Raw genomic sequence first — 18,779 nt, forward strand, 5'->3', positions numbered from 1 at the left:
GTGCCCATGAGGATAATCTGGAGTTATAGGCAGTCTCAGGCTAAGGTCCGAAGTGAATGGATGCGGAGAACAACGTAAACGGTAAACTGAGGCTTTCTTCAAGCTATTTAACTTAATTGTGTGTTTGATAACAGTTACTGTTGAAGAAAGTTGTAAGGCATTCAAATGAGACGATACGTTTTATTACATACTTTTCTATAACCGGAACGGGACAGCTCTAGGCTAAGGCAAATTTATAGTTTCTATTCATTAGCCAGGTTAAGCTTCCTGCTTCATGACTGTATGAAAGAGGCAGCTGTGTTTTGTGAAGATCTGATAGAAAGGGTATAGTCTCCTTCGTGAAAGAAAACAGTTTGTCAACCGTAAAAGGATGCAGGCCAACCATTTAGTCATTTAATCGTTGTTGATTCTTGTTGACATGGAATATCCATGTGTTGTTTTGTAGGAATCTGATCCGAGTCGAAATAGAATGTCTATCTTGTGAAAAAGAACTGCTCTGATTTAGTCTATTTCCTTTGATACATGTGCGGTCTTGTCCTCCATAATATGTTAGTCATCCTTGCTCCAAAGTAGGTGTAGAATGAAACAATGGCTAAAAAACAATTTTTTGCATCAACAGTTGCATCAACAGTTTTTGGGGCATGTTTTAAAGGTGACATGTCACATGCTTCTATATTCCTTGTTTTTCCTCTTACATGTTAATGCCATTTGTGTTGTCAGCAAGTCTATGTTCCAAAGGTTTAGGTAGGAAGTGTGAAACATTTATGCACTTGAACACTTTAGTCATTGCTTGGAAAGAAAACTGGGGACAAACTAAATGGTTCCAATGATGAGTTGTTGGAGAATGGTTCATCACCTCTGTTCCTCCCTATTTAATGCCTTAAGTATTTCAACCTCAACATAGTGTGGACTGTTTTATTTGGTTTAGTCTGATGTTATGTTAAATAGCCTAGGTCTGTACAGCGAATTGCTTCGTTTAGTGTAGTCTAGTCTGTTGATGCTGTTGTAGAATAAAAAAGGGCCTCAGCATTGTACGTTGATGTTCATTCAAAATTTTGCATCTTACACTTAATTGTTAATCGTTTAGCAACCAACAAGTTTCTGTTCTAATGGCAAAATAATGCATTTAGTTGCTTTCATCTTAATTATTTTGACTCAGTGGGAAATAGAGACTGAATATGTCTGGTTGCATGGGATTACCCAAGTAAAGTTATGCAAAAAGAAAAAATAAAGCCAATGCAACAGGCTTGGTATTAGACATGGTATTACTATTGTTGTATGTATAATTATACACTGGAATTGTCTCAAGGAAGTGCACAGTCAAGGGAGTAAAGAACAGGTTTGTCAACATGAAAGAATGTTTAAGTGCACATTTCCTTGATTGCTGGCAAAAGATACTGTGTTGGTCAGTTTGTTTCAAAGTGCATATACATTTAATATGCATATTCAAACCAATATTAATATGAGTATAAAATATGTTGCAAATATGTAAATAGTAATAGATTGCAGATTTGTAGTAAATAGTAATAGATTGCATTGATGTAATTTCTTTATTGAATAATCTGAAGAATATTAAAAAATATTTCTGAATGATAAGCCTAATGGATAATTTTTGTTAACATTATTGTTTATGCAGGAAAAATTCCATATCAAATCATCAATTTTTATATGAAAAACTTCTGATACCCAAGAGTGCTGAAGAGTCTCTTTGTCTTTTGATGCGTTTCTTTTCTATTATGCTACAACCAGGGCTCAAAGTTAAAATGTGGAAACAAAACAAGATGTTCAGAATGATGCCATTAGGGAGACAGTGCCTAATTTGAATTAGGTCTAATGTGATTTTGGTATAAAAGAGGCATTTAGTAGGAATTCCAAATGTTTATCAAAGTATCCAGTTTCTACGTCCTCTTATAGTCAGCTGACAATGCCTTGTCACATGCCCCCCCGCTCCCAAATCAGACATGAGAAAAACCTTACAAGGCCTTGGGTTCTGTATTGATTAGGCTATAAAGGCTCCCTGTTTGCCTTTGTTCATTTGATGCTTGCCAAAACATTGTGCAGTGTGCATACTGGATAAGTTTCCAATGGGATGTTCACTTTTGTTCAAGTTTTTTGCCATCAGCATACTGTAAGGTTAAATATTTGTATATTTGTAGTGTTTATGTGTTAGCATACTTTAAGTAAGAATGGTTAAGTAAGTCATATCATACTGGATTTACTACAGCATATTCTACAGTATGTGTTGGAGTGGACAAAAACGATTTGACAGAAACATTTAGTGGTTTAGTTTTACAGCTATATAAGTTGTTACGATGCTCAAATTGTATCGAAACATTTTGTCATAAGGCTGTCACTAAGTTTCATACATATCTGGGACATTTCCTCTGCTAAATAACCTCACCCAGTTCAGCTATATTTAGGAGATCATGCACAGTTTGTTTTACACATAAATACCATGTCAAGTGCTTACCCTGATTGTGAAAACTATATTGCTAAGGTCAGCCATCACTTTTTCCACAGGCTATTCCTTCTGGTGTGGCTCCCTCAGCAGATACAATGGGAAATACAACCTGGCACCTGTAAACCTGTCATAGTTTAGCTGCCGTGACCTCAGTCTGTTGTCTAAGTTCACCATCACCAGTGCTGTGGTACCCATCCCACTTGTGGAGCTGTGTCCTTTGGTGCATATATAGGAATCCCCCATAGGAATACACCGATTGGCACTGTAGCCATTGCCATGATAGACCTGAGCTTTCTGACAGATGAGGAGCAGGAGATGATTATGGTTGTACTGAAGAGGGATGCTGAACTGAAGAAATCAGAGGATCAGCGGGTTAAGTAAGTCACACTTACACTTAATGCCTGTAATGTCCTCTAGTGAACACCGTTAATTGTTGTCACTAAGTATCGGAAAATGCTAACTTGCATTATGCCGAAAATTATTATACCATCAACTATCAGTTAGTATGCATGTTTTGAGACTGAACCAATACTGTTAAGAGTTTAATAATTAACATCAGTTCATAGCAGTAGGCCTACAAAACTTCCACATCTATACATACTGTACATTAAGGAATGAAATGAATTTGTAGTACTATGTAGCTACATTTGTTGTGGATGGGAAAATGTTAATGCTTTGGGATAACAACATTATTCCATTAGAAATTGAAGTGGCAGAATTTCTCATTGGAGTTAATGAACTTATCTCATGAGCTTTTGTTTGATCCCTTTTATCTTTTTGTGCCCAGACGTTAATGGAATTAAGGCAGACAGTCTTTATAGTCGTTCTTGCATATGGTGGTGCCCTACTGTGCGCTTATTGTTGAACTGTAATGTAATGCAACTCAAAATAGAAACTTTGAAATCATAATAGAATCTTTTCAAATTGATTTACAGCCTAAAAGAAGTGTATTACATTCATGGGGATGATGGCAGAAATGTACTAATCTACAGAAGTTAGAGATGGGTTTTCCTTTGCTATGGTGTTGGAGATTTATCCAAAGAGGAATGATTACATTTCTAGTTTGCATTACACAATTCTTTCAATGTAAAATATGTAATTTACAAATACATTGTAGATTGGACTGAATGTTTCGTATCATTGTTTAATGGCCTAGAGATCTGCAGAAGACAATGCGTGACAGGAATAAACTGAAATACATGACTGGAGAGTGGTTTTATGAGACAAAGTCGCAGAGACACAGGGACCGAATCCACGGGTCGGACATCATCAGGGCCTCCATCAGGCAGAGAAAGCCTGTGACAGTATGTGAGTGGACTTGACTCTCTCGAAATATGGTTTCTCAGCTCTTAAGCCCAACTCACACCAAAATTTGCGACGAGACGAAACTATTGCAGTAAGGAGTTGCAGCGGTGTAAATTAAATGTTGCACGTCGTTGCCAGCTGTTGCAAGCTGTCGCAAGCTGTTGCAAGCTGAAGCATTCACCATGTCTAGTCGTAGTTGCAAGGTTTTAGAACGTTTCAGCAAGTTGCTGATTTATAGAATGTTGCAGCTCATCTCGTCGCGAATCCTTGGTGTGAATTGGGCTTTATCTGGTATTTTGGTTGGTAAAGCATTAGCCCTAAATACTGAGTTACATGGCAATTTTACTCTGTGTATACAACATGAAAATGTTTTACTTAATTTTGTTTAGAATTCATACCATATACCAGAGTGCCACAATGAGAAAGTGTTTGACATGTTGTTGACATATGACATGAGAACTCTGTGTTTCTTGGTGTTGCTATTCGACATGAGAATAACTGCACTTCTGTACTTGCAGTTGAGCTCTCTAAGGTATGGGCTGAGAAACCAAGTTTTGTGAACAGTGGAAATCGCGATGTCTTTCTCCCTCCTGAACTTGCTGGTATCATAGATGAACCACAGACACAATCAAAAAATCAGAGGTAACTACATATTTATCAACAAATACCGATATATGGCTTTAAACAACCCAGTACATGTTTTATGTGTTTTAAAGTATTGCTCATATGAAATGATTTCACACTCACAGATTGTACCTGAATCTCATTTTTGAACACAAATATCATAATATAAATGCATGTATTGTGTATTGTCAAAACTGTACAATAAATATTTAGGGCTATCATTATTATGTCACTCTGGATTAACCATTAAAATATCTTTACTAATATATAATATATTCCTTCTCATTTTAAGTTTGTAATGCATTTGTTTTAATTTTCCATTGGGTGGCAAATAGGTAAAATATGAAACACTAAATTATCATTACCCTCCCTGACTGGGTTGTTCTACATTCTACTCCTTTGGAAAAGTTTGGAATGTCTCTGAATTTGATTAAGGAAAGTGTTGTACCAACCCATTTCCTCTGTCAACAAAAAAGCACTACATCCGTCCATTACCTCAATTAGCAAAGCACCAGAATTATATAAGGAAGTAGCAAGCCTAAGGCTCTATGTTTAACATATGTGAAATATTCCTCTGGCAGTCAGCTACATTATGTCTGTTGAGATCATTTAAAACATGATTTATGTTTACAGAGTTTACCAGTTAGACCATCTTCATTTCCCGTTTTCATATTAAGAAATGGGCATTGAGTGTTTGCTGTGTAAAGAAGGGGTCAGCAGACTTGCGCGGTGGACTGAGGGGAAACCCTTTCCCGTGAGAGCAGGATCAGTGGCTGGCCGCTGGCAGACAGGCAGAGGAGACTCAGGCCCCATGTGTTCCTCTAATCTGCTGGGGTCAACTCTCACATGCTCTTGTTTTCCTCTTTCACAGCAAAAGCAATTAAGCTTCACATCAAACACAAATCAACAGCGTTTTTTTTTTTAACATGAGGCTGTAATTTTTAGTGAATGTATACTTTCTCAATCAGTTAACAAATGGCATTAGTTTTGTAAGCCAGACTTAAAATGTGCACTGTTGCAGTTTCAGGATTTGATAAAACATAAACATGCAGTACATTTTTTGTGCCTGTACCATATACCATGGTTTGTTTCAGTAGGGAATATGCCTGCTCATCAGAAAGTCAGTCAGGCGTGTCGAAACCAGCTGTTCAGCCCCAAGTCAAGGTATGAAGCAATGCCTTTTGAAAAGCCAAGTATTTATTTTGTGAAAAGAAAACCATTAAATCCTAGCTATCTTTTAATAGCCACTTCAGTATCACACAAAATATTACAGGCTCTTAATACTCCTGTCTTCTGCTTGTGGTTGGTTTGTTTGCAGCTAAGGCTAAATCCATTCAACAATAGGCCCACTTCCCTGGCTTCGCCTGGTGGGGAAAGCCAACAGGTGTCCAATGGCACAACGCAAACAGTTAAGACACCTGCACGGGGTAAGACATCCACAGCGGAACACTTAAAATGTTGCCCAAATACAGAATCACATACACTACCGGCCAAAAGTTTGGGGTCACTTAGACATTTCCATTCCACTCCATTATAGACAGAACACCAGCTGAGATCAGTTGCATTGTTTTAAAATAATATCAGATTAGTAAACAGAATGTGCCTTTGGAACATTGGATGAATGGGTTGCTGATAATGGGCAATGTAGATATTGCATTAAAGATTTAAAAAATGTCTTCAGTCGAGAACCCTTTTGCAATTATGTAAGCACATAGTGTAGTCTGAAAACTGCTGTCCTGATTAAAAAAACAATGCAACTGATCTCAGCTGGTATTCTGTCTATAATGGAGTGGAATGGAAATTTCAAAGTGACCCCAAACTTTTGATTGACCGGTAGTGTACAGTGCACTTTTTTTGTAAAATCTGTCAAAAAAATCAAATGGTTAAGGTAAATTATTCTGTTTCCTCTTTGACACTGGTAAAGGATTTCATGCAAGCTAATATATAGTCTATACATATTGCTGGTATCATGTTCTAAACCGTTTCTTGTTTTTCTACTGGAGTGTGGGAACTTGAAACAAAGTATTTTCCTTGCATACATAAGTAAGTCCAAACTGATCCCATTTAAAGACCTGTGCCAGCATGCCACTGGATCTGGTATTGGAGTCTGTAATATCTGTGTTTGCATGCTGCTGAATCTTTGCCTTATGTGCTCTGCATGCAGCTCAGCCTAACTGAAATTCTCACTTTCCTGCTCTGACTCCTGGTAATAATGTTGGAGAGGTAAAATGTGATAATGCATCCACATTCAAAAGGTTGTAAGCGTGTAAAATGTTTTATACAACAATGTTGGACTAAGCATCCAAGTATAGAATTTCATGGTGGCAAAGTCCTCACAGTTTTTAAGAACAAGAGTTTGCTTATAAGGATACTCAGGTAAACAATAGATATTCTGAAAATTGAACTAATGACTGCTGAGTAGAAGGCCTACAGGGATTTTCCTCGAACAGTAATGCAAATATGGGTGCATAGCTGGGAATGGATTACATTGAAAGGCATGTACTCCTTGTCTTAGGCGGTAAGCTGCCATGCATGACTAGTCTGTACTTCCATAGATGAACGGAATGTGAGCTCTACAATATCAGTAGTATTGTTGTTGTTTTTAGAAGTTTATGTAATCCCATGTCTTTGGGGTGGTTGGAAGGTCATTTGATTATAATGATAAGGGTTTATGTTCAGGTTTGAACATCTGTCATCTGTCTTTTGTCTAACTGTATTAACTATATTAATATGTCCTGTTGTCATCACACTTAAAGGATTACATCACAGATGACCCTTACTCACATAATGAATCCTCTCCTTCTTCTTTAAATCAGTTTTGATTTATTCACCTCTTTCAGGTGTTATGTCATTGCTTCATGTCCATACCATGTTGTTCCCCATCACTGTTGTCTTTTTTCAGAGTCACATCCATCTTATGAGAGCCCCATAGTCACACACACTAATCAAACCTCAGACAGTTTTGAAAAATCACAAGCTACACTGAATACCCACAAGCCTGTGCCAAGGAAAAGAGTTTTACATGTCTCCGGGGACTACTCTGTAGACAGAAACAGGCCTGCCAGAAAAAACGTTGCTACGCCTGCTCCTAGAGGAATCCTGAAGCACTGTAACTCCATCATCAGCAGCAGCAGCAGCAGCAGCTCCTCCAATGATTCTCTGCCACCCCACTCCAACTACAACCAGAAGACCGAACCACTGAGCCCTGTGGACCTCCCAGACTCCCCCAGCTCAGGGTCTAGCTCGGGGTGCTGGCTGGACAGGAAGCAGGTCCGCTTCTCTGGCATCGTCCGGGGCAGGAACCCAGCGCTGCAAAACGGCCGAGAGCTTGGTGAACATGACCTCCTGGACCATGACCGCGTTGTCCTCTCTGATGAGGAGGGCCAGACGGACAAGTCAGACACAAGCATAAGCAGTAGCAACGGCGATGATGCCAGCAGCGAAGGCCTCAGTTGCCCCCGAGACGAATGTGACAGTCCATTTTTCTCAAAGACACGGCAGAAGACTGAGCCAGAGCTCTGCATCGGTTCCAAATCCTCTCCTCAAGATTCTTACTTGTGGGGCAGTAAATGGGTAAATCGAAAAGAGGTGATGACAGGTGAGTTGCAGAACAGCACTGAGGGCTCTCTCCAAAACGGCTCTAAGGATGGCGAAGCCTGTAGGCCTACTGGTAAGGCATCTCCGGATATACTCCCTTTGAGAGATGAACGATCATCAATCATCAAGCCGCCAAAAAAATCAATCAATCTGGATTCAGATCCTCTTAAATTTTAACTTCGATCTCCTGATTATTGTAGATTTCTTTGTTTATTAATGTGGATTGAATGTGGATGTGGACATGACTAGGTCAATGGTGATTTCTTTTTCTGTGCTTTTCTGACTAACTCATCTATGTATGCTGCATGTATACGTGTGCATGTCTACACATGTGTCTGCACTGACATGTTTGCCAATGGTGATTAGTGACTTGGGATTGCAAGGGACATGCTATATGAACTTAATGTTATCTTTTCTATTGCAACATATATTTCCTGAGCTTTTTGTGTTTTGTGAAATGTGTCACTGTTTATCATGAAATAGCAGTACAGTAATGCCTCTCCTTTTCACAGGTTGGCATGATGGTCTCGCTCAGCCCCCTGCAAGTGAGGTGTCCAGCCTCCATGCCACTGTGCCAGAAACAGGTAAGAGCACTGAGCAGCGCCCAGGGAGCCCAACCCCTAAGCTAACAGAGGAAGAGGGTCACTCCATTGCTAAGGTACTTGACTGGTTCAGCCAGAGCTCCGGTCCCTCTAGTAGATTTGAAATGAGACACGACATGGAAGAAGGAAGCAAAGATCATGAACGCATCACTAGCCTAGAGAGTAAGTCATCAGAGAAGGCAAATTCTTCTGAAAGTAAGAGAATGCTGAAGCCTTCACCAAAGCCCAGGAGAGGACTACTAGCATTTTTCTCAAGAGCAGAGGTAAAGGAAGTTGAAGATGAAGCATCTTACCCTGCTGAGGATAAGGAGGTTGCATGCCAAGATGTTCCACTGGTGTTGAGCGAAGAACAAACAACCTTGACAACCTTGACAGAGAAGATGAAGAACGAACAAGAGGGATTAGGTATTTCAACCAGTCAGAGAACTCTGTGTAATGTGAAAGAGAATTGTGATCAAAAGGAATTACTCTCATCAGCCAACTTAAAGTCTTTAGAGGGAAGAGCAGGTAGGAAACCTAATATTCTGACTGGGAATAAGGGGACACTGGCTTCAAGGCAGGGAAACCAGTGTGCTCTAGAAAGAGAATCTGAAAACCCCACAGCAGGGCAGAATGTGTTTTCAGACAAAATTGATAACTCATCCAAAGCCCACAAACAGAAGGACGAAAGCAGACCTTTACAATTTGACCACAACACAATAAATATGAGCAATTCACAGAGTGTAGAAAGTCATAACGAGGAGCAGTACATAAGTTCCGAACACGGAAAATCATATATTTCTGTTAAGCCAACCTTTGGGGGAGGAACCTCCCTAAATGATAGTGTTAGTTCAGTGAGTTATGAAAGATTAGAAGGCTTGTCACAGGGAGCTGATAGCACTGATGCCCATCAGGAACATGAAGCAGCCATGCAGCACCCATCACTGAGCCCTGGGAAAGAGCAAGGCATGCATACTTACACTCCCCCTTTGAAACTGTCTTTAAGTCAACAGGAGGGTAAAGCCATTCTTATCAAAAACCTTAGAGCTCTTTGGGAAGAAGAAAAAACTAAATATAATCTTGGTGTCACAAAAGCAAAGGTGACTTCTGACATCCAAGCAGAGCAAAGTGAAGGCGCATCTCCTCGAGACTCTAGAGAAAAGGTCAATGCATCTCAACATGACATTCGAGCAGTAGTTTCAGACTCACATCAGGACCGTGAACCAAAAGAAAGAGAGACGGTGACAGAAAACAAACCACAATCTCCGTGGATGGGAGACTCCCTTAAACAAATTGGTACACATGAGACCAAGAAGCTGTCACCTTCAACTGAGACAAAATCATTATGCGCCACAAACCCAAACCAAATTGTTAATTTGTATACAGATAAGTCAACCCCCAGAAGCAAACGGAAAAGTCAAAATAAACCAATGGTTAATTTGAAGACAGACAAATCCCCCCTCAATAAGAAACAGAAAAGCCAAACAATAGCCCATAGTCCAAAAGGCCAATCAAAGATTCCTTGCCGAAGCTCATACAAAACCAGGCTTGACCACTCTCCTTTGAAAACCTATGCCATTGATATTGGAGTAGAGGGAACAGATGGGAGCATATCAGAGGACCATTCAACAACTTCCGTAAAACATACAAGAAGACCTTCTACTGAAGACACACAATTGCAACATGAGCAATCTAAAAGGTGTGACAACGAAAATATGGCCTATTTTCAAACCAAGAGAGGGCGATCTGAGCAGAGACAGCCAACAACCTGCACTGATGAGCAAGCTCAGCTGCATGGCAGCAGTACCCCAGAGTCTCCCGCAAAGTCTGCAAGGCAACGAACAAGGCAATCCAGCTCAGGTAACATTCATCTAGGTCAGAACAGCCCTAGACAAATGTCCCCTGAAGATGTTGGAGTAGTGAAGCAATATGGGTCCCCCTCACACGATGGTAGGAGAACTGCTAGAGGTGAACGTTTTGGACGCACCTTTAAAGTCAGAGAAAAGGAAGTGGTAAAAGATTCAGAAGCAAGATCTGTAGCTGCTCTGGACCGTCAGGATTGTGTTTCAGAGTGGATGCACGTCCCAGTATTCTTTGACAGATCAGGCAAGAACAGAATCCAGGCAGAGGATATCGCCCCAGAGGAAATAATGGGTAAAGTGAGTAATGACAGCTCACCATCCCACCACAGCTCACTGGAGCTTGGCTCTTCCTGGAGCAGCACACCTGAACCATGGTCTTACTCCTGGGCAAGTTCAGCCTGTGAGCTATGACTTTTATTCAGTAGAGAATATAGCCATGCCAATCCAGTTTTACTTACACTGATTACCTTCCAATTAAAACAAACAATTGTTCCTCAATCATATTTAGGTAATTATGTGGGAATATTTACTCACAAATGGTCTTACCAGTAACATCAGAAACATTTTGTGTTTGTGCTAATGTCCTGAATATTCAATTAGTCTACCAGATTTAAAACTCACGAAAATCATTGTCCACACCTGATGTATGGTCATAAATCTGTAATGGGAAATCTACAGGAACACCTGAAAAATCAACTATGCAGTGATTATGTTTTGTTTATTGATTGACAATGACTTCTAATGGTTTTTTTAACCAAAATTCTGTGTAACTTCCATTTGTAAGCCTTGGTAGTAGACTTTGTTGAATGAAAAAACAGCAAAATTCAAGATGTAATTTTTCCCCTCGTGTAAAATGTTTTTTTTTTTTTTTTAAATAATTTGTGGTCTGTCAGATAATAGTGAGGATACAAGCCCGGTTCGGACCATGTTGAAACGAGCTTCAAGGCCAATGTCTTTATCGAAAAGTTTGGAGGACATTACAACAATGCCAGCTCGTAAGTGTCCTGTAAAAATGGGTGAGCCCACATTTTTCCAGTGCCATAGATTCACAGATATACAGAAATAGATGCACAATAAAAAAAACAAATATTCAGAATCGTATTTAACCTCCTGTTGAATGTCAAATTGTAAATCAGTCATATTTTGAAGGAGACAACCAGAAATGTGTGCTAGCAGTTGTTTAATTTTCATGGTGTAGATATAAGCAGTGTTTTCCCTTGGTGAATATTGCTTTGTCTTTATCTTTAATCAGGAGAGGAAAGAATGAGGACAGACCAAAGAAGCGACCTAATGCTTAGCGCAAACGATGGTAGATTCTTTTGATTGTCTCATCTTCCTCTTTGTTGTATAACAATGACAAGGTACTATGAGACTGCCACAACTTATCAGGCAAATTAAATGCAGTGATCTTCATAGTAGGCTTGGTTTGACTTCTTGACTGTGACAACTCTGATATTTATAACTAGTGTAATCACATTAAATGCAACCACAACTCACATATTGGCCACAACTCTAACATATTCATGATGGATATGCCCTATACAAAAATGTGATTTCTTTTCTTTTTTCACATTTAGAAGGAACCTGTGTATATGTATTATCAGTGTATTTACTACCCCCTGCAACCCATGCTATTTAATAACCATTTCAAACTGTGTACGGTATGTAATCAAATCACATAAGCCTACCACAGTATGAAGTGGAGTTAGATATTTCCAGTTATTAATCTGCTCATCTGTCTGTTGTTTTTCTTCTGCGCTAGTTTCTGTCGCCCCTTCATCGCCTACGTCTGCCCCAGACCCGGAACAGATGAAGAGGATAAGCGCATCAGTTCCTGCATTCCTACAGCAGGAGGTAGCAAATGGAGTAGAGTACAATAGAATATATTGTCCATTGGGGTGGATCACCAGGCCACCCTCCCCATAAAGAACAGTTTGTGGATTGGATTTTATTAATCACTTAGCAGAATTTTTTAATTCTGTATGTGTGTCTCACCATCAGGGGAACAAACCCCATTCACCCTGTGGACTAATTCCATCATGTGCTCTGACTAGTATTCAAAGATGCTGCAAATCTTCACATATTCCTACCTCAGATGAATTGTCTATTTCTAACCTTCCAGTAGAACATGTGATTCTAAGAACAATATCACCATTTTTTACATGCATGTATATCTACACACAAATAAATTGTAACTTGTATATGTATAGTATTTACTTTCAGCATGTACAATATCCACAGTAGTGTCACAGTAGTGTCATACTTGCAGTAAGCATGAAAATGATTCTATTACCATAAGACTTTCCAATGAACTGAATTCTATTGTTTTTTATGTCACCTCACAGAGTTATGACAGAGAGAGTGACTGCACATCAGAGAACAGCTTTTACTCACCACACAGACCCCAAAAGAGGAACTCACACACTAACCATAGCTTCAGTTCTGGCATGGCATCAATGTCGTCTTCTGTATGTCATCAAACTCACTTTCCTAACACTGGCTAAACTTGAACACATGAATTAACTGCTATTTTGACTCACCACAAACAAAAATACTACCGTGGACATAATTTACCGAAATCACATATTTCAAGCTTGTTGTTTCGCTTAATATAAGATGATTATCTAAGCATGTGTACTGTGTGGTTTCGTAAGGTCAGTGGCAGCATCATGAGTATCTACAGTGGTGATTTTGGCAGTGTGGACGTAAAAGGGACCATACAGTTTGCCATGAATTATGTGGAGAAGCTGGGGGAGTTCCACATCTTTGTTGTCCAATGCAGAGATCTAGCAGTGGCAGAGCCTAAAAGAAACCGGTCTGATCCGTAAGTACTGCTGAGCTTCATAATCTTCCTTAGTGTTTATTATTTAATAGTAAGTACGTTTAATTTTATCAAGTCCAAAGTCTAAAGGCTGTTGCTGTTTTTCACTTTAGATTTGCAACAGCAAAAGCATTAGGCATTACATTCTTTCAAATTATTAGATAATATTAATATTTATTTTCAATAAACTTTGATGGTTATAACACTGTCATAGAAGAATATTGTCAAAGATTAAGTTTGTTGCCATTTTTCATTCATGCTATTAAAAACAAAGTGTGTGATCTTGTTCTTTCAAATGTAGGTATGTTAAGTGTTACCTTTTGCCAGACAAGACAAAGTTGGGAAAGAGGAAAACAAGTATAAAAAAGAAGACTTTGAATCCTACTTTCAATGAAATCCTAAGGGTATGAGAAACCTCTTCAACAGACTGTATGACGTAGCAAATATTTACTGAGAAAAGTAATGTTAATGTTCAGTCATCATTCTTCCCTCTCAGTACAAGATTTCCTTTGACACTCTGAGGATTACTACACTGAACCTCTCTGTGTGGCACAATGACAACTTTGGGAGAAACAGCTTTCTTGGAGAGGTGGATGTTGATTTGAGAGAGTGGAGCATCTCTGACACACAGATGAAGGATTACTTGCTGAGACCACGGGTAAAATGAATATTAAAAATGCAGAGATGCATTCCACTGCCTATATAACAAGACACACTCAGAAATGGATGGTCTATCTGTTATTTGTGACTTGTGCAGGTTGTCAGTCGCCCCAACACAACTGAACAGAGAGGTGACATGAGAGTAGCTTTACGCTTTCTCCCACAGGTAACACAGAGTAAGTCACCAATCTACCTATCCATGTTTTGTTTATATGGCCATATTTGCATCTATCCTGTGGTTTATTAGCAACATTTAACAGACATACTTCTAAAATGACCTTAACCCTGTTCCATTTAAGCTGAAAGGTAAACATTTCGATAAAAGTTAAAAGAATCTTTTAGTATTTTTTTTTGATTTAGCTGTAGACATGTGCAGACATGTTGGGGAAGGCAATATGAATGTTAGGAATGTGAGGAGTAGTGATAAAATCATGTCTTCTGAGCTTATCTTGACCTGTGCAATGAAAGGGAAATATGTATGAAGCAGTTTTGTGTCTTTTTAATGCACTTCTAAAAATATTTTTCTCATATCTTCTCATACAATGTTGCTTATGAACCACGCCTCATGGGTTGAGCTGAACAGGGAAACTTTTTGGGATGCAACCAAAAAGGCTTGCAGAGACAATGAATAATTGTATGACTAAACAAAAACTTCCTCATGCATTACGCTATGTCTTCCTGTCTCTGCATTCACCAGCTGAATCCTTTGTCTAAATTGAGATGTGATTCTTGTAGATTTATGTGTGTACCTAATTGTAGTTTGTCTTGTGGAAACCCAATTGCACAATTCATTGCTTGTTGTGTCTTGCGCTGACATGTGATGTCATGACTCGTGTGAATGATTTCTATAATTTGCCGTGCTCTCCAGAAAGAGTGCCCTCAAGTGGTTGCAAATGTGTTTCCTGTTTATTTATTCACAGGCAAGAGAGCTTCTAAGGCAGGTGAAGTGCAAATCTGGGTGAGAGAATGCAAGAACCTGCCTGTTGTAAGAGGTGTAATCATTGATCCTTTTGTTAAATGGTACGTATGGAAAACATCTCACCATGATTGTATCAGAATGGGTGACACTTAACTGATAGTGAATCTGCATAGTTGTCATCGTCTCATTTCATATTCATCTTTTTGGTTGTAAATATAAATCAGCCTCTATTGAACTTTTCCAAGGGGGTTAAATGAGGGCCTGGCACATCAACACATCACATACTTTACATGGCACTTTTTATTTGTGCCAATTACCGAAGACTTATCTTAGCTTCTCTCATTTTCACCCATTTCCCATTTCATCTGGATGACTGTTGTGTTATTTTGTGTTTCAGCACAGTGCTCCCTGATACAAGCAGGAAAGGTCGGCAGAAGACGCGGGTGGCAAAGAAAACGGCTGATCCAGTGTTTAATCACACTATGGTTTATGACGGCTTCAAACTTGAGGACCTTCGAGAGGCCTGCGTGGAGCTCACGGTGTGGGACCATGACAGGCTTAGTAACCACTTCTTGGGAGGCCTCAGGCTAGGTCTTGGAACAGGTGTGAAACTTCATCTTTCTCATTACTATATGTGCATTGAGTAGATCAAATTCCAGTGTGGTCAAATTTTGTGAAATCCCATATTTTGGTTCGTACATTCAGCTTTCATTGTACTAAATGTAGATGTAAATGTTTGTTCATAAAAAAAATCTGAAGTTTGCATTACCTGTCTTTGTAAAGGCAAAAGTTATGGCTCTGAAGTTACCTGGATGGACTCCACCTCTGATGAAGCAAAACTGTGGAACCGAATGATGATTTCTCAGGGTGAATGGGTGGAAGATGTTTTACCACTGAGAATGTTAATGATGGCAAAATAAAGTCACCTAATGGTTAAGTATGACCATTAAGTATGAGTAATGGCCCCAGCTGTGGCGCGACTGGGGAACCTGCACCGTACGCCGGCGACCCGGGTTCGATTCCCGCCCCGTGGTCCTTTCTGGATCCCACCCTGACTCTCTCTCCCACTTGCTTCCTGTTATTCTCTACTGTCCTATCAAAATTAAAGGCATAAAAAGCCCAAATATATATATATATATATGGGATAATGTATTGTCCGCCAGTAATTATCAGAAAATAAGTCCCGACAGGAGGAACAGAACCCCGACGCGCAGCGGATTATTTTCTGATAATTTCCGGCGGACAATACATTATCCCGCTTATTACACGGCTACTTGCCAAAACGAGAAAAGAAACCTAACACAATTAATCTTTTAAAAATGATTTTGCTACCGTTTCGTGTCTTCCGCTGACAAAATAAATAGTTCGCCACACAGATAGAACTTGACAGTTTCAGGTGTTGCGTGGCAACGTCTTACTAGCTTACTTTCCCTTTCAATGAAATTCCATTGCAATAAGCGAACAGAATTCTTGCGGAGGGATATGAAAGACGTTAATCAACCCGTTGCCATTGACAGCGGTGATTTATATACTTTGCCGGTGATTTATATAGATTTAACATAGGCCCGAACGTTGGGAAGGCCCATTCATGTGAATGGAACTTTCTGCAGCACTCTGAAGAGCCGTGTAATAAATAAATAAATAAATATATATATATATATATATATATATATATATAAAAAATGAAAAAAGTATGAGTAATGGTAAAGTCACCTAATTCTAAATTTATTTTTGAACCATGTGAGAAAAGAACAAAAGTGTATTTTCAATTATTTTAAACAAAATATGTGCATTTAAATATTATTTTATTTATCATATTTGTAAAAAAAAAGGCTTCAGAAAAAATGTGAAGGCACCTCCAAATCACAGTCATGATATCAAATCATGACATATTGTAAAACCTGATGTTATTGTAACATTCATCAATACATATAGATCTATATATATTTTACATAAATGTTGTTGTTCAAAATGTCTAGAGTTATTAATAAACCAATGTAAAGATTCTTTGAGCCTCATAGTATTTCCTGATTATTAATTAAGAACACTGAGAGGTTCTCTGGAAAAGAAAAGTCACCTGGAAATGCTGGCCTATGAGCAGGGAAGGTTAACACAGAGACACAACTGATAACTTAGATTTGCAACCAATTTAGCCAACATTATTTCTGTTTCAAGTAACTTACTTTTAGTTAGGGAAAGTTAAGCTTTTTTTTCACCTATCTGCAAAAAAATTCTTACCACTAGCTTTTTTCTACTATGTGTTCCTATAGGTGTCTAGTAACACCTCCCAATTTATCCACGGCCAAATCCTCTGGGAAACACCTTGAGAGCCCATCAAGTTTGGGGTGCCCAGAGGGTCTGGGCGAAAAATAATGAAAACATTTATTTTTTTACCAATATTAGCTTTTGAGATGTCTAACTAGAGGGTTTTTAGGGGTGCTGAATCTATCCCAGCCATTAGTTTTGAGTAAAAATGACTCCAAGTCCATTAAAAAATCCATAACAAGTGGTTTTATTGAACAATTACAAAACAAAACTTCCTTAATCGGTTTAATTTAACAAACCTCATCCAACTCCTCTGCACTCCCTCACTCCTGGCTGGTTGATGTTCTGGCAAGAGTTACCATGACAGTTCCCACAAGTAGTAATACACTTGACTCCTTGATTTCAGCCTAGAAAATCGCCACGTTTCATTTTCCGTTGGTGTTATTACACTTTCTAACTTGAAAGGAGACAAGTTTTAAATAGGTAAATTACCAGAAATCTTCGTCACTTTTAAACGGGATTCTAGCAGGCGAGATGCTAATGCTCTAATCCGGTTCAATGATCTATGCTAGGCTGAAGCTAAAAGTGGTATCGCCAGACTCAGAGAATGGCTGGATGAACTGGAGAAAGGTAAAAACGCTGCATCAAATTGGTCTGCATGGCTGTCGTCCCTGAAGGAAGCCTCTTCTAAAGATGATGCACAAGAAAGCCCGCAAACAGTTTGCTGAAGACAAGCAGACTAAGGACATGGATGACTGGAACCATGTCCTGTGGTCTGATGAGACCAAGATAAACTTATTTGGTGGTGGGAGTGTCATGGTCTGGGGCTGCATGAGTGCTGCACTGGGAAGCTACAGTTCATTTAGGGAACCATGAATGCCAACATGTACTGTAACATACTGAAGCAGCATGATCCCCTCAATCCCACCCTTCCTTCATAAACTTAACCGCAGGGCAGTATTTCAACATGATAACGACCCCAAACACACCTCCAAGACGACCACTGCCTCGCTAAAGAAGCTTGAGGGTAAAGGTGATGGACTGGCCAAGCATGTCTCCCTAAACTCTACTGAGCATCTGGGGCATCCTCAAATGGAAGGTGGAGGAGTGTAAGGTCTCTAACATCCACCAGCTCACTCATTACTTTACATTGTAGCAAAGTGTAATTTCTTCAGTGTTGTCCCATGAAAAGATATAAAATATTTACAAAAATATTAACTCAGTTTTGTCCTCATCAGTTTTACATTTTGTTGCTCACTGTCCACCCTCCGCATTGGACTCTCTTTTCTCTCTCACACAAAGAAATACAGAAAAGAACAGATCTCAGCTTGTCAAGTTTTGTTTGCGTGTAACACACTGGTACTATAATCACAGATAGTTTTGTCTCAACATGGTGTGTGTGAGAAAGGACATTTTGCATGTGTGTGTGAGAGAGAGAGAGACAGAGACAGTATCAGTGAATGTGTGAACTTTATTTGTAAGTGTGTGCATGTGTTTGTGTGTGGGTGGATGGTTGTGAATGTGTTTGTGAGAGTCAATGTGTATCTATGTATCTATGTGTGTGTGTGTTCATGGTTGTGAATGTGTTTGTGAGAGAGTCAATGTGCATATGTGTGTGTGGGTTGTGAATGTGTTTGTGAGAGTCAATGTGTATGTGTGTTTGTGTGTGTGTGTGTGTGTGTGT

General features: G+C 39.2%; 1 protein-coding gene across 5 annotated transcripts; it reads left to right on the forward strand.

Moving 5' to 3' along the window:
* sytl2a (synaptotagmin-like 2a) lies at window positions 1-15,900 on the forward strand. 5 transcript variants are annotated; one of them, XM_048237803.1, is made up of 19 exons: window positions 1-81; window positions 2,521-2,838; window positions 3,618-3,769; window positions 4,285-4,408; window positions 5,485-5,554; window positions 5,709-5,817; window positions 7,293-8,060; window positions 8,500-8,571; window positions 11,324-11,446; window positions 11,683-11,739; window positions 12,193-12,284; window positions 12,776-12,898; window positions 13,085-13,254; window positions 13,553-13,655; window positions 13,748-13,909; window positions 14,009-14,087; window positions 14,832-14,931; window positions 15,228-15,433; window positions 15,614-15,900. In XM_048237803.1, exons 2-19 carry the CDS (start codon window positions 2,738-2,740, stop codon window positions 15,748-15,750), a joined length of 2,748 nt encoding a protein of 915 aa, XP_048093760.1. In that variant the 5' UTR covers window positions 1-81; window positions 2,521-2,737; the 3' UTR covers window positions 15,751-15,900. The 5 variants fall into 5 exon arrangements, with proteins under 5 accessions (XP_048093760.1, XP_048093761.1, XP_048093762.1 ...); XM_048237804.1 differs by having other exon boundaries at window positions 5,488-5,554; XM_048237805.1 differs by lacking the exon at window positions 7,293-8,060 and having other exon boundaries at window positions 15,614-15,897.
* The last annotated feature ends 2,879 nt before the right edge of the window (window positions 15,901-18,779 follow it).

The sequence above is a fragment of the Alosa alosa genome, chromosome 2, assembly GCF_017589495.1.
Source record: "Alosa alosa isolate M-15738 ecotype Scorff River chromosome 2, AALO_Geno_1.1, whole genome shotgun sequence".
Taxonomy (NCBI): Eukaryota; Metazoa; Chordata; class Actinopteri; order Clupeiformes; family Clupeidae; genus Alosa; species Alosa alosa.